General features: G+C 37.8%; 1 protein-coding gene across 2 annotated transcripts in view; it reads right to left on the bottom strand.

Moving 5' to 3' along the window:
* LOC140339183 (solute carrier family 22 member 15-like) overlaps window positions 1-17916 on the bottom strand; it is a 152229-nt gene extending 134313 nt beyond the window's left edge. The window contains exon 1 of one of the 2 annotated variants that reach the window (XM_072423735.1): window positions 17708-17916. In XM_072423735.1, the coding sequence (XP_072279836.1) occupies window positions 17708-17791 (84 nt within the window). In that variant the 5' untranslated portion in view covers window positions 17792-17916. The remainder of the gene's footprint in view (window positions 1-17707) is intronic. The other variant, XM_072423736.1, reaches the window with a different exon arrangement.
* Between the last annotated feature and the right edge of the window lie 3626 nt (window positions 17917-21542).

The following is a 21542-nucleotide window of genomic DNA, read 5'->3' as shown; positions in this document are numbered from 1 at the left end:
GTTATCAGCTAGTCTATTATACAGCTCAACAAAATAATTTTATTTTCACTTGCCAAAGATTTTTTTAATGTATTTAGTGTATTTCAGGTCTGCTGAATCCAGAAATGACATCAGCTTCATTGAATTGGCTCTAGTTCTTGTGATACAGGAATCAAAATAGACGATTTTACCAACAACAAATGTTAATATATTATTATTAAACAGGATTATTAACCACTGATGTCTAGATTTCTGTACCAAAAGCGGTACACTGTTTTTCATGAATTTTTTTTTTTAATTGTAGATCTTGTAACTTACAGAAATATGTCCGAACAAGGGTCTAGTAGATATCATGAATATAAAAAAAGTTTGAAACACACAATCATGTAAAAAAAATGTACTTTAATAAAATTAAATAAAAAACACAAAAATCAGCCTAAACAAGAATACATAAATAAATCAAAAATACTGAAAATGCAATAATTCGGTATACTGTATAGTAATATATTTTTCTAAAACACCTCCCTAGTGTGGTAAATTTTAAAACAGAGTCCAACGTCACTCACATACCTATAGACAAAACCACATAAATATATTTTGTATTATTTTGTATTGGATTGGATACAGGACTTTGTATTGAATCCAATACAAAATATTTGAATTTCCCGCTACGACCCCCATCGACGGGCGCACGCACGGACATCATTAGGAATCGCCGAGGGACACGTACGCGAACGCCGGGTATTCTAATTCTTTACAAACTTCCATGCAAAAAGTGTTAAATTTTTTGCATGGAAATTTATTTTAGATTGTGGGCTATAATTCACCGAATTACTCAATAATTACTTATAATTCACCGAATTACCGCATAACTCACCGAAATATGCCCAAAATTTTATAAATTTAATAATAAAATTTTTTTTATAAAACATAAAAAAAAAAAATCTTTAAAAAAAAATAGTGTATAATGTAATGTAATTGTACAGTAGCTTATATAATATATATATAATACAATTATAAATATATTATATAAAGATTTCTTTGTATTGGACTCAAAACAGCTTTTTTGTATTGAGCTCAATACAAAGTTATTTGAATTTCCCACCCCGCCTCCTGCACCGACGCATGCAGCAACGTCACCGGGAAACCCCGGAGATCGTCACTGCACTCACCGGGAGAAGACTGAAGAGAAAGGACGTGTCCCGACACGGCCTCCAAGGGAAAACATGAAAAAAGGTGCAGCGAATATCATTAACGAGCAAATGGCTCATCCTCCCTCCACTACACATAAAGTTGGGATTAATGAAGCCATTTGTTAAGAGCTCTGAACAAGGACAGTGATTGCTTCAACCACATTTGTAGATTCTTCCCCGGATCGAGTACTGAAAAATGAAAAGCAGGAATCTTTGTTGGACCCCATATTCGGAAACTGATAAATGATTCAAGTTTCACAAGTTACATGACTGATCCTGAAGCTTCTGCCTGGCACAGCTATGTCATGGTTGTCAAGAACTTCTTGTGTAACCATTAAGCACAAAATTATGAAGAACTAGTACAAAATTAGCTAAAAAAACAAAACCTAAAATGACTTTATCCTGGCAAGAAAATGTTTGTTGATCAGTGTTATGAAGGCAGTAGCCAGACTTATCCATCCCCCCGCTCTTTGACCTACTACTGACTTCCTATCTCTCAACCTCATCACACGCACAGCTATAAGACTTTTCTAGAGTTGCCCCCACTTTCTGGAATGGTCTTCCATGTCCCATTCAACTTGCTACTACTTTCGCTCCTTTAAAAGAGCACTCAAAACCCATCTTTTCTAACTTGCTTATATGTCTTTTTCGGCTTCCTGAAACCCTCACTACTCAAGCACCAATCCATATCCCCCTATTGTGTGCTTCTTCCCCCACCTCTTAGATTGTAAGCTCTTAGGGGCAGGGTCCTCTTCTCCTCCTGTGTCACTGATTGTATCTGTCATTTGCAACCCCTACAGCAATGGGTAATATATTGGCACTATATAAAACCTGTTTAATATTATTAATATTAACAATAATATTATTAATGGATACCTAATGACCAAATAAGAAAACTACTTTTTACCCCAAAAGTTTTTTCTACAAAATTTTTAGCGGTGCTAGTTCATATAAAAACATATCAAATTATACAGCAGACAGTCCAGACAAGATTGGTTTAACAGTAGGTTTAGTTATTACATTAGTACAGAAAATGTTACATGAAGTATAACACCAGGGAAGTGAAATGTATTTAAGTATACCATCATTCACAAAGGACAGGTTGGAACATTTCTGAAAGGATGTCAAGATTATTAAAAGATCAACTACAGCCTCCCCATTGATTTTGTGCTGTCGCGGAGGTCATTTTAATAATTTTTAAAGCTAAAGGCTAATTTAAAAAAAAAACAAAAAAAAAAAGTGTAACAGGAAATAGGGTTTAGGTGACTACAAAAATAAATTATTGTAGCAATAAATGAAAAGAACAATGGAGGAGAAGTCGACAGAGAGAAGACAGAGAAAGGAGAGGAGCAGAAATAGCTGTGTTTTTTGCAAGCAAATATTTGGAACGAAAGTCCATGATTTAAAGCTAAGTAAAAACAACTTGTGTAAATTAGTGTTATATGCCTAACTTATAGTAAAAGTTTAGGTTTGATTACTTTAGCCTGTATGTTGATGTATCCATTGCTTTCAGTCCTTGCTGACCTGGTCATCGTTTCTGTTGACATTTCTAATTTATTACACAAGATACACATTGATATTGCACATGTGTCTACATTCCATTGAAAACTGCTTTAGAACCATAAACTAATATTTAGCAAAGCAAAACCTCTGCACAGTTGTATAGGCTTCTTTCCTGTACCAGAATTGCTCATTCTGATTTACCCTAACACTGTAAATATCTCATAAATAGGAATAGGAAAAAAGTCAGATAGCCCAGGTTCTCATTCCCAGTATCATACAGACCTCCTCAAACTGTCATGGTGCAAAATTAATAAATAAATAAATGAGAAAAAGTTTAGTATTTATATAGTGTGCGGTCTTGCTTTTAGTATTTAGTATTTAGTAGTATGTGAAAGTGCAGGGACTAAATTATCAGTCCATAAAATAAAAACTACTGGTATGCCATAAGTAATCTGAATGTTCACAGTGATGTTATCCAAATCCTCCAGGTGTCTGTGGTGATAAACGTTTGTTTCCCGTCAATGGAGCAAGCAAATGAAAGTCCAATATTAGCATATTACCGACTTCTAGTGTCATAAGAAAAGGTCCTAAAGGCCATTTTTAATGGACAATTACAACAGCTTAACTCAGGAACATTAGGAGAGAGTTGTTAGAGAGTGAAATCATTAACATTATGTTAAATTATTCAAATCAGCCAGAGGTCTGTAGATCATGTATATCTAAATGCAAAATATTTTGATAATTCAGAACACAAAAAAAAAAAAATTGGTTCTTGTGATTTCTGCAGGGTCCTCCCACTATCATTAATTGGAATCTGCATTGCCCGCTCATCCATTGTGCAGGAATGAGCTGTAGAACTTAAATTTAGTCTTGCAGATTACACTGGGAGATTGCAGCTCTTCCTGTATAATCCTTCTGTCGTCAGTGTAAAGCTGCGTACACACGTCAGATTTTTATCGCCTGATAATCGGCATTGGCCAATTATCGGGCGAAAATCTGCCGTGTGTACAGTCGGTGTCGTCCATCGTCCGGACGACCGACCTGCCGGATCCACGGACGATGGACGACAGCCGATCCTAATGAAAGCGAAGGGGAGAGCGCGCAGCAGGGTGCCGCTCCGTCGCTCTCCCCCTCCCCTCTCCATAGAGCATGAACGGTGCTGTATGTACATCACCGTTCATGCATCGTGCACTCCCTTGTCGTTGGAAAGGATCGTGAAAGATCCTTTCCAACGACAAAAATTGGAAGTGTGTACGCAGCTTAACAATCACTTGCTCTGTGCCAAAGATCTGTGTGGTCTTTCGCGATATAAATGTATGGTGAGAAGGAGGGAAGGCAAACTAGTCTTTAGCAATGTTACTAATATTGCCAGCCTTTTGCAGAGGCTACCTATTTATCAAAGGGCTTTTGCATGAAGAAAACTGAGCAGCACGGTAGTGGCATTACTGAATCTTACTTGAATCATCTGAGATTAAAAGTCAGAGGCAGCAGTGCCTGTGATTATCAGTCCAGATATACATCTAATGACGACTAGTAGATACATTCACACAGCAGCAATTTCTACATGTTCTTTATAAACTAGCAAATATGATTAGATTTTTAGTAAAGTTCCATTCTAATTACCTTTCCCCTTCTTTCAAGTGATGGCATAGTATTGCAGTGATCAGGCAGTCATGGTAATAGGATTCTGACATTCTAATAATATCCTAATATTAAAGTGAACTACTTGTTTAGGGTTGCTTTAGTAGCAATAAACTGACTTCAGTATTTACTTATTTTTTTAACAAGGTGCTTGCAAACAACTGATAAAAGACTAACAAGCAGTCCCAGCCTAAAACAGGAAATCTCTGACTGATGTGAAGATTCAGAGAAATGACTTTTGCGATTTTGTCAATTTCAAGCCCAAAAGCTGGTTAAATTGAACAGCTATTTCCTGCTCTGTGTCTTTATATCTTTAAGTAAGAATTTCTATAAAGTATCTAACAGATGCTGCCAAATTGTCAAACAGAACAGGTATTTGATCTTCACTTTAAAGTCAATGTTGCTCTGCAGGATTTTATTTTTCTCCCCATTTTATCGAGATTGTTGAGCCGACCTTTAAGTTTGGTTGTAATACTCCCTTGAGGCTTTGGCAGTCTGCGTCCCAAAAAACACATAAAACTGTCAGTATTCACGGCTGGAAATTTCCACTGGACAAAAAAAAAAAAGCAGAGTATGTCTGCACATATCAACTAGTTTTATCTTCAGATCTTTTTTTGTTGCCATTTTTACAAATTCCTTGAAGCATAAATGTGTACTAGAACTTGGCAAAATATATCCATGTATTCAATACGTATATAAGATGCATCTCTGCAAGACCAATTGAGGCTACCAGATGGCAGGGATGAAATGTCTGTGTATTACAGCTGGGTTATCAGATGCTCGGTCACCAATAACTTTGTGCAATGTGGAAATTCAGATGTCTAAAACTTTACCACAAACATGTATGCTTTTTATTGTTACTTTACATATTTATTTATTTGCCTGGCAAGTTCTTTAGTATATTTGGGGACCTGCCACTCATTCTTAAAGAGGATCCAAACCCATGTGCTATAATCTTGTATAGGTGTTAACTGCTGTTATGGTTTATCAATATGCTCAATGCTCTGTGTTTATAACTTATTGGATATTTGTCAGCTATTGTGGCTTGAATTGGGCCACATTAAGAGGAGTTTATTACCGTGGTCTCTTTAAAGTAAATATACTTAATTCTTGCCAAAAGGTCCTTTTCCTCTTTTCTCATTATTTCATTACAACAAAACATGCAATGGCAAATAAAGTACTTACATAATCCAATTGCCTTTCTACCTTTCTCTGCAGCAGTATTTTATGAAAAAGCCAGCACACTCCAAGTGTATCTCAATCGTCAATCTCATAGTGGGATAAAGCAAGGCAACTATGGTTTTGGCTTAGGTATGTGTGTGTAAATCTTAACTTGAGCCAGTAAGCTCTGTAAATAAGAGTTTTCTTTCAGCAAAAGCTGATAAGGATTCACAAGAAGGCATGTAAAAAGATGTGGCCACCCACCATGTTTTTATTTTTGCCCTGTGTGCTGAGCTAGTTTGATTATTAACTATGAGGTGCATACAAAGCCACAAATCTAAAAATAAGGTTTTTAATAATATTTTAGGAGCAATACAGACAGCCCCTTTTAGCTGGGCGCACTACCTGGCACTTTTCAGTAACCACCCAGCTGTTTTATGGTGGTTACTGAAGAGTTGGGTCATAATACAGGGTCTGACACCAACCTATAATTTTATCCCTCCTGGCTTAAAATAAAATTCTTGGTTCAACACTGAATATATACAACAAATCACATAGTGACACTTGTCCCTTAGTACAAAAGCTCCAGGAGAAATTCTATTACTCCTAACAGCCCACATGGCTACCCTATGAACTCATGCACAACATATTACGGTTTGCTGTCATTTTAAGAATATATACCAAGTTCTCCCTATAGTACATCAGAAGTAAAAGAGAATTTCTTGTTTCCCCCTAAAAATGTATGCTGCCAAATTCTAAATACTTTAAATCACAACCAATCCAGAACATGCAAACAATAAATGGTTGAGAACCATCAGAATCATAATGTCTTGCCTCTACACTTGTTCCAGGTCTATGATTCAAAACATGCAAGCTAAAGTGTACATACCATCACACCACTTACCTTAAAAGACCATATAAGGTTCGTTCTCAAAGTTTTTTAAAACAATACACCAGTTTATTTCTGATTTATATCTGTGATACTTGGGTTTCCTTGGCAGGAATAATCAAGGTGATTTTAATATAGTACACTATTATAGTTTGCAGAAGACAACAGTTTACCCTTATTACATAAAGGAGCTCTGGGGATTCATCAGTAAGAGAGAAAGTTCCTTGACTTGGTGATTTATAACCAATAGCAATACTACTAAAATACCAATATACTATGAAATCTTGTATCCAGGAGCATAATGTATGTCCCCTGCTAATAGTTATTGTGTATGCAGCACCAGGTCTCTGGAGGACACTTTGCATATTGTCAGCAATGATGAGTCTTCAACCTCAAAAACCCACTACAATCAACTAGCACTTAAATAGTTTTCAATAAAAGGAAGTAGGATGATCAGAATCTCATAATAACAACATTATTTGCTACTAAGGATGTCAATTAGTCTTGAATTGTATGTTTATTCTCAGTAGAGTATGAAGTAAAACATCAATATAATAGTCAATGGATACAAAAAGAACATATTTAAAGCTAACCTGACATAATGTTCCTTAATTATACTAAAGTTTTAGTCCGGAGCCAGAACAGAGTAGAAGCTTTATGTTCTTCCAAGGACAGTTTGATCTAGAGCAGGTGTGCACATTTTTTAGGTTAGGGCATCACGATAGGCACCACAGTAAACATTTGGGGAATGGATCTGGTTCAGGATTTAAAACATTTGCTAGCAAATAGCAAATTACTTTTAAGAAATCCATTCCAGGTTTGCTGGATCACCCAGCTTCACTAATAAAAGCGTATTCTCTGCAGCCTCGGAGAGCTTTATTAAATCAGGCCCTATGTTCTACATTAAATTACAGCATTTTGGCTAAAGATTGTGTTTGGTGGAACAGGTGCTGGTGATTAGTAAATGACACTCACATCCTTGCCTCGGATTTTCAAATATTCCAGGTGAAAAATCTCTTCCTACACTTGCAACATACAACTTTAATATTACCATTATAATCTCCAATTTCTAAATGGGTAGAACATTTTGTGTCAGTGGGAAATCTCACTCCATCGACTAACCAAACCGGAGGGATTGATTGGGTTGGTTGAATTTTCCAACTAAAACATAGTACCCACAAAAATGAGATCAATGTAATATTGACCAAATACAAGATCACCATCTCATGTCTGTGGACATCAAACATCCTCTCATCAAAGTAACCACAAAATAATAATTATTATGATCATTTGGATAGATGAAGTCTAGTGATGTAGGGAGGTTTAGTTGGTTAAGAAATACACCACAACTGTACCATATACTTTCCACTGACTAAATTTTAGGAACAAACAATAAAGATATAAAAGAGTAGAGCCACTGTGAATTTGCAACCATAAAAGCTTTTGCTACCCTAAGGGCATTTCTAAAGTCCTTCAGTTTCAGAAACAAATTACACATGCAAATCACAAGAACTGGGACTCCAATAGTTGCCACAACACTTATTTGAAGGTTGAAATAACATTATACAAAGCTTAAATACCAAAGTATATCATACAAAGTTATTAAAAAAGACCAAAGTCACAATGTATAATAAAAACATATATATATATATATACATATATATATATATATATATATATATACACACAAGCTTCCCTTGGAAGTCTAAATGTAACAGAGAAATAGGAAGCTGCACAAATGTCGAAAAGTACAATACTACTACCTGTACCTGAGCTGTGTGTACTTCTGGATTAATAGGAATACACAGAAATCAGATTAAGTTAACCTTCTTGTTTTTAGCACAAATCTAATATTTGTTGGTTTTCTAGCTGGCAGATTAGTTAAAATTGTTCCCTAGTATGGAGCTTTAATATTTAAAACTTAAAGCCATAGACTGAATGGGAAAAAATCACCTTTCTGCCATGTAAAGCATCAAAGCAATTATGTTATTCCAAGTTATAACTTTCTGAAAATATTCTATCCTTTCTTTGAGAACATCTGCCATAGAGTTATTATATGTATAACATTATGCATTTCATTTTCCCACCAGTAACCCAAAACATGCTTGCAAAATGCCAGTCCTCCATTTAACATAATGCAACACATTGGATGCCATAGACGTATTGTGAATGGTGGTAAATTACATTTTATAAAAGGACTCTGTGCAGACACAGCAGTATCTTTTGTTCTTACTCTGCTTTTCAGAGCAGAGTGTACTTCCAATTTATAATGTAAGAGCTCGTCAGATAAAGCGCCTATCTAGGGGGAGCAAGGAACACAAAACTATTCTGTTTCATTTACAAATCATTCATAAAAAAAAGATTACTTCTCAAAGGTCTACTTGGATTTTTTGAGAAGCAGAATGACACATTCCTATACAGGAAAAGGCAAAACATGAAGCTTTGCATTTATATGGTGTGTTTTGTTTTCCTAATGGATATCCAATTTGCCTTGAGTTCCAATCTCCCAAAAGGGAAAAAGATGCATAAAAGGAACACATGCGTGAATGTCCAATTTTATTTGCTTAAAGTACAAAAACGCATACAAATACCTTTACGTACAAGTCTACCCCAGTTACAGAATCTATTTTTTGATCAGAGTTGTATTTTAACCCAGTTTTGGGTTTTTTTTGTATAATAGGATTGTTTGAATGGTTAATAAAAATATTCAAATCTTTAATTAGTGCCTTAGGCTAGTTTCAGGCTGGTGGTAAGATCGTGGTGCAGTCACAGCTTCCACACATCAGTGACCCACATTAGACGAGATTCTACATGTTGTGTTAATCTGTGAGAATAAGATTAGAAAATGATGGGAGGTAGCAGCGATCTGTTCAGTGCCTCTCACTGCCGCTCACTATCAAATCTGGAAACGTTGTTTCTTTAGGAACCATCACTGTGGTGTGAGTGGCCGAACCACGCAGGATCGCTTGCTCCTGCCACAGGTCTGAGCCTGACTGTAGTCTGACTTTGTATCAGGCTCCTGTAATGCCCTGTACATGCATCATTCTGAATTCTGGAAAAGGAAAACACAGAATTGTAAGCTAATCAGAAATAATTCAACTACACAAGGAGCTGGATAAAACTGGCCTATGGTCTTTGGAGTTCATGAGGTCATTAAAAAACAGTTATGAGACTTTATCCAGTGAATTAATTGATAATTACTTTGGGTAACAGCTGCAATGCAGTTTAAGTGGTACAATAATACTGGATTGCCAGTATTCTTAAGGCACCGTCAAGCAGATATAAAAAGTTATCAAGCAGATCTGTATATCCTTGAGCCATACATATCCCTGTAATTGAGGAAAAAGATATAAGTTAGCTGAAGGCAGCAGGATTCCGTCCACCACAGTATTTAAAGGTAGCATATAAGCGAGAAAGCTAGACTTTATCATAAGGTGCTTTAACATAACTCAGAGCTTGGCACTTTGAAACAGAGTTGAATTTTAAAGGAGATCAAGCCTCAAGCTTTCTCATGTTAACAGATAGTAAGATGTTGGGATAGCAACATTCCTATGTAACAACTGTATTTCTAATACTAAAATACTATTTCCAACTTGAAATAAAGTACCTAGGAAGCCAGGTTCAGCAAATTAGTTTCACAAATTTTTAAGATGAATTAAAGTTAGATGCTTGTGTAATTTTTGGGTTATTGCTTAGAACAGGGTTCTGTGGAGCCCTGCGGTTCATCCTGAAGGGGTTCTTTTAGTAAAAAGCAAATTGTACATCTCAGGTCAGTTTAACAGTTAGCTATCTATAAGGATGACATTCGCAAAGTGGAACTGAACTCAAAAGTTCCCCCCCAAAAAATAAAAATAATATATATATATATATATATATATATATATATATATATATATATATATATATATATACACACACACACACACACACACACACACACACACACACACACACACACACACACACATACACACACACATACATTGTCCCGGTATCCGTCTCCCAGCCATCACGCCATCTTCGCCTCTTCTTCCTGGTTCTTCTTCCTACGTCACCCGACACAGGCGCGAGATCGGGTAACATAGTTTGGAAAAAACTTTGATCGGCAAATTTCTCTCTTTTCAGAAAAAGGCTCCTTCTCGGGCATGTGCAGAAGGAGCACCCAAGAGCCTCTGACGTAGGCGAAGATGCATGATGTAGATATCATGGGAGGCTTTACGATCCCATTATATTCTCGGTCACCTAGGCGATCAAAAATTAGGGGGGGGGGGGGAAGGGTGTTACACTAAAAAAAAAAAACTAAACAAACAAAATTTTGACCTTACATAATTGGGGTTGTCTTCCCTTTTATGTAAAGTAAAATTTCTGAGTTTAGGTACGCTTTAAAAATGGCCAGCAATGTAAGAGACATTCTACGCAATGACCTCCACACTGATATAAATACTCTACTAACAGCTCACAGTATAGCAGAGATCCCTGGGACATGAAAGTTTTCCCAATGTGTTGCCCACATGTTAAAGTCAGAAAAGGCTGACTTAGAATATTTACCATAAACTCATTTTACTCATTACATGTGTGTTACCCAACTTCTTGTTTTCAGAAAGCTATACACATCACCCTGATAGTTCCTCCACCAGTCATTATATTAAACAAGAAGCACATAATGATGATGCTATTAGTTCTGGTAGTCAGGTAATAGAATACTGAAAAGTATTTTACAGTCATAATATCATTGCCATTTTAATTAAGGGGGAGGGAGAAACAAGGGAAGACAAAAAAAAGGCTCATTACACTTCAGATTTAAAAGTACTTCAGATGACTGTAAACTCAAGCTATTGGGGTGACAGTAAAATTTTGGTTTTACAAAAAGCACTAACTAAAACCAAGCAAAATAGATTATCACAAAGGGCTGTTATTAAGATTTGCAAACCATCTTGTTATTTCGGAAAATAAAAGCTGCCACAAAGAGGTTTGATACTTTAGTCTAGATAGCCAATTATCTCAATGGGGGTTGCAGAAACTCAAGGCTTGCAGGAAATATAGCAACTGCTGAGATAACATAGCAAAGAACGAACATTAAATCAAATGAGAATTATTTCTCTCTGAAATACAAGGGAATCAATGAGAGCAATTTTTTTATCAACAATGCAAGTCCCTCCATTGATATAACTCTATGTTCTTCATTGAGGTCCACATGCCCCCATCTGAATTAGGACAGACTGGTTTTGAGAAAAAACAAATCCTTAATGTGCACGTCAGAAATCATTCTCATGCACTGTGGAAGTGTCTGGTGATGAACATTTATTTTTTCCTAAAAACACTAATTATACCAATATGAATTGATCCCAATGGTATGTCAAGACTTGCAGGGAGGTTACTGCTTCCACATGCCACTGAACCACTCCCTCAGGTTAGATGCTACATATTGTAGCATGCACATGATGCTTGGGTGCCAGTGAGCAATATAGTCACTGTATGGATACTGACAGCCTTTCTGGTCTATCTGCATTTGAAGTGCATTAAAGTACAGTGGTTCAGTGGTATAGCACTCTGGCCTTTGCTGAGCTGGGTCTCGGGTTCATATCTCGGCCAGGACACTATCCGCATGGAGTTTGCAGGTTCTCCCAGTGTTTGCGTGGGTTTCGTCCCACATTCCAAAAACATGCAGTTAGGTTAATTGGCTTTCCCCCCAAAAAATTAACCTTAGACTGTAATAAAGACATATGACTTTGGTAGTAACATTAGATTGTGAGCCCCTTTAAGGAACAGCTAGTGGCGTGACTATAGACTTTGTACCTTTTTATAAGAATTTTTTTTTTTAATGAGATTCTAGTCATCTAGTTCTAAAAGAAATAATTGTGTAGCATATCTACAGAAGCAAAGGGGACATTTTGACTTGAGTTCTGCTTTAAGAACATAACTATGACAATGGGGTATCCATAATACATGGAATCTGTACATGTCATATATACAGGTCAGGGACAAGAAAACAAACATGCCAACATTTCATAGGTTCTCAAGTTTTATTTTGTTTTAAGTTTGTTTCTTGTTATTAAATATTATTAGCCTCTATTTATAGAGCGACAATGCTTTACAAAGTCTATTGCCATTTAATAGATAAGAAAGCTGATGGATTCAATAAAGATTCCTATGTCATTAGCTGGTGAAGCATAACACTAAATTATACGCTTCAATAAATCTGCTTAGAGCTGGATGAAAGCTTTGAAACTGCTTTGTAAAAGCTTGCTGTACACCAGGGGTGTGAAACTCAAATACACAGAGGGCCAAAAATAAAAACATAGACAAAGTCGCGGGCCAACTTTGAAATTTATTGAAAAAAATGAGGACATTTTTCCTTCTCATTTGATATAAACCCTTTTCATAACAACTTGGAAACAAAGAGGTTTTGCTTCCTTCACATTCAACTGGAACAAGCCTATAATAGAGAAAAAGGCATAAAAAAAAATAATTTTATTTAAGAAAAAATATTAGGTCTTTTTCTCTATTTGTAGCCTTCTGAGTTAAATTTCAATGGTAACCTTCTTGCACAGGCTAACAATTATAATAATAATATTCTTCTATGAAAATCCAACCATTCAAGTTCATGCCTTGGAGTAGCAAAGCAAAGAAAAGGTGGGAGTGCTGGAAATGCTAGACGCAAGCAATGCGGAGTACAATCTTAAGAGTGGCCCTCCGCTGAAACTCCCTCTTCATTGAAATAGAGCTGCTACTAAAATTCCCGGCATTATTTGTGTCTATAAAACAGTCCAATGCGGGGCCACGCAGAGGCAGAGAGCCCGCTGGTCTATAGACGCAAGTGATGCCAGGAATTGTAGTAGTGGCACTGTTTCAATGAAGTGGCGGGCCAGCTGCAGTTCATATTTAGGATTCCTTTAGGGGCCAAAAAAAAAAAGGACGTTGGAGGCCAGATTTGGCCCCAGAGTTTGACACCCCTGCTGTGCACACTGCTTCCACAGAAGATGAAGCCTAGGAGTCCTTAAAGTGGACCTACCACTCAGAGTATGAAAGCTGCCATTACTGAACTCACTGCAAAGAATGGCAATTCCTAGGTTTAAACTTGATCTTTTGGTGTCTGGAGCCACAGTCACACCTGAAACAAGCATGCTGATAACCGTTTGACAATTAGCTGATCATCTGAGCTGCATACTCTGGATTTTTTCCACAAGGCGACCTTGGCCATGGCCTGGTGTCCATGGTCTGATGTCCTGTCCCGCTTTTTCCCCTTTACCCTCTCTAACTCTGCTCGAATGAATCATGAATCCCTGGCACACTCAAGGGAAGCCGGGATTTAAGGGTTTCCCTGGTATCCAATGCTGACCAAAACACAGCTCAGTTTTTTTACATTTTCCCAGCCTGATAGGCAGGTAGGACAAGCTATTGCAAAAGGGACATCGCCTGTTCTCCTCTGCATTACCCACCTGCCTGATCCTTTATTTTGTAAAAAGGGACCACTTTATTAGTTCCACTTAATTCCACTTTAAAGGCAGTGGATCAGAACAGCAAACAAGCTGTATATTATAGAACAAGGTCGAAAATGACAACTGAATTTCTCAGAGAAAGGTCCGATAGAACAAACGATCTACATTGCTATAGAACAAACGATCTACATTGCTATGAGTACCCTGCTGCACTTAAATAGCTTTAGAAAGTCATTGATCAACAAACCAAACCCCAAAAAAATAATAAAAGAAAATACTTCATCCCCAGCTTTCAGGAAGTATGGGATATCTGGAAACCCACAAAAATGTACTCTTCCAATGGGTCAGAGCTTTTTTGGGGGAGAGGAGGTCCTTAAGCAATGACTTTTTTGAGCCATTAGTATTTGAAGAGTGGGAGGGGGGCTAAAAAAACTTAAGAAAAAGTATATTTGTATACAAATAAAGTACATTTGGAGAGAAACCTTGCCATTACAAACTCCCCCAAAATAGTAGTTGCTTGGCTGTCTCTGACTTTAGTACTTTGAAATAATAACACAGAACAAGCATCCAATATGCGTTGGGGTGTTAAATTGTGCTTTATTAATGAAACCCCAAACACACTGGCTTGCATTGCACCTTTGAAAAGTGCAGCATGAACTACATTTCTGTGCAATGTATTGCATTGGGCTGCCCATTCAAATGATTGGGATGTCAAATGCAGTACATAGGGGGTAAATTGTACATGACCAAATAAAAAGAAGAATTTGCCCATGAAAAAGTCCAAGGTGCCGATTTGCTCATTCATAGGTTTGAATACGAAAACCTTGCCATGCTTCCCATCTGAAAGTATACAGAAAGTATATATATCTGAAGTACACAAAATGAAGACTGTGTAAGTCAAAGAATTCATACTGATGATGGAATGTCCTTCTTGCTCTGTTATTAAACCTATGACTAAGTAGATATTAGGCATGGACCTACATTTACTGGATTTTTATACTGAGCATTGGGACCAAGCAATCTACAACTGCCTAGGTGGATGCTACATTCTGGTCTTCCTCTCAGAAATGCACAGGCCCAGGGAACAGAGCCACCAGCTCCACATTCTGAAATCTCATCCCTATTACACAGTAATCAGATAAAAGGAAACCTGTCAAAAAAAAAGGAAGAAAAAAAAAACAGTCAGCCAACTTTTTTCTGAAAAAAATAATTCACGTCCATGTTCATCCACTTGCTTCAGTACTTATCCAAAAACATCATGGCATATATGCATACGTCTCCCTGATCATTGAGAAAGAACCTTGAACCATGGCAACCTGCCAACCAGGATTTTCAGACTGAACAGTCATAAAGCAGTCTTCCTTATCTATTTAAATTCAGAACACTTACATAATTTCTGGGATGATATTAGCAGTGCCATGATTAATGTCACTTGTTGACTTGTCTTTTTTTTAATTAATCAGATGTTATACACCTATATTTTGCAGCCGATGTTGTTGTTCCTGAGAGCTTGAACTGTCAATCTATTCCCATTCTCAGTGGAGTTCCAGTGAATAAACTCCATGCACCTGGGACATCAACAAGTACAGAGTGATCCAGGCCCAGGAATGAGCAGGTCATGTAAGATGGAGCGGAGTATTTTATTGATGTATGGTCACTGTGTGCATATAAACCATCTGTAGTACAAACACCTATTTGTCATGCCCTCAAATTTGAAATATGTGTGATCAATCTCATACATAATTTTTCCAAACCAAACTAAAGTTCCAAAATTGACATCAGGCAGGTACATTGCAGAAAGACAGGTGATGTGCCTTCTGCAGTTATTCTGCCTGATTGTAGCCCAGCTCAGTATATGTTGCTAGAGGTACCGGGCAATCCCGTCTTTCCTTCCTTGCAGGAGTTACAGCATTCCAGCCCGACCAATCCAGAATCCAGACGGCCCAAATATTTGGATGTGGAACAAATAAAGGGAGAGGATGGCAGTGCATTCAATGGAATGGGGAACGGTGATGACCCCCAGGGCTTGGTTTTGCTTTAAAAGAATCATGAACTGGCTTCAATATATAAGCACCACATTTTAGGTCCAGTTTGAGAGAGTTAAACACAAATTTTAATGGAGGAGCTAATTGTAACCAACAGGATGGCGGAAGGAAGCTAGTTTCTGCAGTAATACAGTAGAACCTCTGTTACATGGCACCCACTGGGAATTGCCAATTCTGGATAAGTGTAGTATCCGGTTAACTGAGGTTACTCTGAAACTGAGGTTTCTCAGCCATATAGCACTGGACTTGAATGGGGAGACTTGTCCCTATTCACCTCTAGTGCTGAACGGCTGAGAAAAGAGAAACCCTGAGCCATTAGGAATCAGGGTTTCCCTTTTCTCAGCCAATCACAAAGCTCTGCTTCGCTCTCCTGATTCCTCCCGCAGCCATCAGAACTGTGGCATGTGTTCCTGGATGCAGAATACATTCCAAAGCTCTGCTAAGGCTGCCGAAGCAATTAAGAAAGCAGAGCTGTCAAGTGTCAGTTATCTGAATTTTATGGTTATCCGAGTTCCGAATAACCGGGGGTTCTACTGTACTTGTTGAAAGTGAACCTGTCTCTTTGAGACTGTGTGCCGGCGTCCTGTCCTTCACTTCACCACTATCAACGATAACGCAATTTCCTAGACAGGAGAGTGATACCTACTTTACCCTATCACAACATCTGTTGCCTACACTCTAGGGGCACATTACCGATCAGTGAAGGACTAACCCTCCATTTAACCAGGAGTAAATACCAGGATGCACATACATTATCTAGTATCTAATCAATATGTTACCTGATGATATTCCTTCATTAAAGTACTTTATCACTTCTTCTATATTCTCCGAATATTCCTGGGATTTATAAACCCATATATATCAAGCACCAGTACTAAACATCTCAAGGATCCAGGGGTAGTCCAATGTGGATATTTCCTTGATACTCTTTACCTTTGTTTTTAAGCATCAAAGAATTATTATCATTTACTTTAATCGCACCTACTACTATGATCTCAATAATCCCCTGAAGAAGCCAATCTGGCGAAACGCGTCGGTACATGGGATTTGCTCAATACTTTGAGAGAGATATATATATATTTGCTTTGTCAACACTTAAGTCACACATAAGAGCCTATCTTTCCCTTTTCTTCTTCTCTTTTGATATTTAAAACTTATAGGCTTGGCAAACATTATATCTAATGTAACCTTTTCATTAAGAAAAATAATTCTATACAAGCAATCCTGATAACATTCTTTCTCTATTATACAAGATAAAAATCTGGCATACATAGATCTTTGTTGGGAACCTGTCAAGGCAGAAATTGGGCATGGACAGCATGCACTTAATTTTACAAGGAGCTTGTCAGAAAGAAATTTTTGGAAGTGTATAGCTAGGTATAAATTTACCACACAGCTTTATTTGGAAGCGATTAAGCTAGAAATCAGGAACACAGCACTGCTGCTCATTTCAGGTGCATACATGGGTCTGTCTTCTCCATTCTTTGCTTCCCACCCTGACCTCTATCCTTTGTCTATGTTTCTAAACAGATCCTCAGCAAGGATGGGATGACATGCCATAGAGTGTCAGCTTCACAAACTATCGATAAATAATATTTATGTTTGCAGTCCCTTGCAGGACACTTTCACACCACTTGCTCTGGGATATGCTGCACACAGCATCAGGGTTACTCCAGCACAACCATGCAGCCTTGTTTAGTGCTTCTAGGGAGACCTGGAGAACAGCTAAGCATCGCAAGAGGTTCTGCAGCAGCCACTGACTTCACAGAGATAATAGGAGTCTACTACACAGGAATATCTACACATGGGTCATGTGACAGAATGGCTGCTAGCCCCCTCTCTCAATGACAGACTGACCTGCAGCAGCACTAGGAAGTCAGTCAGCCGCTTCTGATGCCAGCCGAACTCCCCGACTGCCAGGAAAGCCTCATCCAGGTCCATGTGGCGCCTCACATGCCTTCCAGCAACATGTTTACAACGATCTCTGACGTCACGGCCCGGGCTGGTTGACGTGGCAACCCCTCAGGTGAGTTCCCCCAGCGCGCGGTGCGACTCAAGCCTCGCTTTAGCGAGTTCTGTGACGTTCTGTTGCACTTCATACGCAGAATAGTTCTGCTTTTCGATGGCTGTACCTTCTGATTGGTTATCATGCTAGGCCACGCCTACTAGGGTTCAGTCTGTGGCAGATAGCAGAGTATAAATAGCAGCAATGCAGCTGTAAACTAATTAAATTACGTTACAAAAGATTACCATTACTTGGATTTCATTCTTAGGTCACATTTACTATCAGTAATAAAATGTCTGTTTTATCAGACACATGACTCATTTCGTGTGGTAAACCACTATATATGTGTTTAGATGTTGCAGTGCCATTCATTACTAATGGCAGCACACAAATCATATACATGCATTGCAGCTCAGCATGCGTTGGTGTTCACTTGACCATCCCAACCCTTAACATATCATTAACGCCATGCCAAGACATGATTAGGGCCAAAGGCATCCCAACACATATGATATTAGTAATGCCATGGCATGACTGAGCCTAAGGGCATCCCAATATATGACATATTGCTAGCGTCATGCCAAGGCATAACAGAGCTTAGGAGGCTTCCCAAGATGTGATATATGGTTTAAGCCATACCAATGCATGACTTAGGGGTACTCAACATGTGACATAGTGTTAATGCCATGCCAAGAAATACCTGGGTCTAAGGGGCAACTCATCATGTGACATGTCATTAACACCATGCCAAAGCATGACTGAACTTCAGGAGCATTCTCAATACATGACTTTTTTTTGTTAAAGCATAACTAGGCCTAAGGGATATCCAGATATGTGACATATCATTAGTGCCATGGCAAGGCATGACTGGATCGAAAGGATATCCCCAAAAAGGGGGAAAGGGTAACCCATTTCCTATTATTATATTAATTGCCAAGCCCTGTCATGGTCAATGTATACAAAACAAAAATGAAAGAGGTAGAGGGCTTTTAGGCCCAATTGTCCCAACTTTGTACATTACAATATTGCTTGCATTCATTGTATGGACATAATATGTCTCAAACTCCCCTGAAGGAGCTACTTAGACGAAACGCGTCGGGAAAAAAGAGACCCTAACTCTTCAATACAAAGATTTCCTATTATGTTTGACTAGGGCAAATGTGCCCATACTCAAGCACCACAATAGATATTTATATCTAGTACAAAAAGGTACCATCCCCAATATTGCCTGATTTGAATGCATTAAAAAAAAGGTCCATAACGTCCATATTTAGTATTTGTGCCTATATATCTTATTTTTGAATATACTATTATGACTGAATTCTGTTTTAATTGAAATATAAGTAGCCAAAAAAAACCATTCTGGTTCCTTTTCTTTTAGAATAATAAATTAATTGCCAAGCCCTGTCATGGTCAATGTATACAAAACAAAAAGAAAGAGGTAGAGGTGAATTTTATTAGATTGTAAGCTCTTCGGGGCAGGGTCCTCTCCTCCTCCTGTGTCACTGTCTGAATCTGTCTGTCATTTGCATCACCTATTTAATGTACAGCATTGCGTGATATGTTGGTGCTATATAAATAGGCAATAGACATAGCAGAAGATACATAGAGGTTTGCTGTGACAAATATTGGGATGAATAATTTAGATAGCACAGTTGTCTCTTAACTCAACGCGTTTCACTCTGTGGATTCCTCAGGGGAGTGTAGCGACCTTAAATAACATAATATCGAATTATTCAATTAATAATTGTATATTATGTTAGTTAAGGTCTCTACACTTCACTAGGCATTGCTGGGTTTAGGAGACATCCTAACACGTGATATATTGTTAACGCCATGACTGAATCTCAAAAACAATTCTCAATACATGACTTATTGTTAACATCATCCCACGATATATTGGCCTAAGAGATGTCCAAACATGACATATCATTAGCCCCATGCCAAAGAATAACTGGGCCAACATGTGAAATGTAATACCATGCCAAGGCATGACTGGGCCTAGGGGTTTAGGTTAGCAGACATTGTTGTCAAACACTGACCTATGCATGCTGTCCAAGCATATGCATTTGAATGCTGTGAAAAGCTGCATTTGATTTGTTGTGATGATTTGGCGTCATAACTGTCTACATGAGTCAAGTAAGTAGACATCTGCTGACCTGAACTATTCAAAGTCAGGAATTTTTTATTTCTAATAAAAATAATTTTGTGAAATAATATCAGTGAACATTCCTTCAGAACACTATAGTTATGTATGTGCAGACATACATGCGGGATGTAAAATAAATGAATCTAATATAATCACTGTGGTAGGTGATTTTGTATGCTGCTTGTAGGTGATATAATAAGACATTGTATGTAAATGAGAGCATCAATGACACATAATGCCACATATCTGATTTTTGAGAAGTTTTATGCACATACAAGTGTAAATACAGTTTTTATATTTTTATAACTGTAAATAGAAGTACTTATATTTTTTAAATTTAAAGTTTCATTTAAGTTCCTGAAGCATATGGATTAGTTGTACCTTGACAATATTAGTGCAGCTTTGAAAATAACCCAACCTAAAATAGGATAAAGGTGAAGAAAGAAGTATAAGGTAAAATAGCTTGAAAATAATAATGGTGATTGTGCTGATTAAACCTGAACATTAGTCAAGACCTTAAAAGTACCCCAAAAATGTATCTCCTCCCCTATATAATATATATATATATATATATTGTTTATGAGTGACTCTGAACTTGTATTTATCTTTTCACAGCCCATATGATGTCATTACAGGGGCTGCAAAAGATCTTAGAGAGCCAGGAGGAGAAGTCGAAAGTTTCTGCCAGTCTCTGTGACCAATGAGAGGCGGGTCATGCTAGTTTAGGGATAATAGGGAGCAGTCCCACATACATGATTCTCATATTCTGAAAGGCATGCTGTATGCAGGCAACCCTTTATTTTTCCCATTTACTTGGAAAGAGAACAAACTGGTCAGTGTTAAAATTAAACTCTTGGCAAACCTAAATCGAGCACCATACTTGCCCAGTCCTATGCATGCCCTTACATTATTTAACTACATCAGTTCCCCTGTGAGCATAATACATTTCAGATCCTTTCCCCTTTGTATTGTTTCTGTTTTCATGCAGGTATGTTGTTAGCACAAAAGGTACAACCCTGTATACCATGGCTTCCTGAACTGATTAATAATTTTATGTTTAGCAGAAGCCTGTGTAAAATAAAGACAATGACAGCAAAATTCTTAACTTCAGCAAGGGGATTTCTCAGCTAACAGCACTGCCTCTCACACATTGGGCCTGATTTATTAAAGCTCACCGGAGGCTTTCATCAGTGAAGCTGGGTGATCCAGCAAACCTGGAATAGATTTCTTCAAAGCCATTTTTTGGCAATTTTTTAAAATCCTAGACCAGATCTATTCCAGGTATGCTGGATCACCCAGCTGCACTGATGAAAGTGTATCCTCTCCAGCCTTTGAGAGCTTTTATAAATCAGGCCCATTGCATCAGCGCATATAAATTTCTAGATTGACTGTAATTGCCTGCAGATTACGCTGGTAAACCCAGACACATTAGGGTCCTACAAATGGACTGACAGAAGAGAAACCAAAAAGCTAAAAAAGGAGGGCCAGGTAGCACAAATGGGGAAGAGTGGGCTGGTGACCCTGTTATTTAATCAGAC

This window comes from Pyxicephalus adspersus, chromosome 10, assembly GCF_032062135.1.
Source record: "Pyxicephalus adspersus chromosome 10, UCB_Pads_2.0, whole genome shotgun sequence".
Classification (NCBI taxonomy): domain Eukaryota; kingdom Metazoa; phylum Chordata; class Amphibia; order Anura; family Pyxicephalidae; genus Pyxicephalus; species Pyxicephalus adspersus.
Note: the sequence above shows the minus strand (reverse complement) of the source record. Positions and strands in the feature narration are given on the sequence as shown.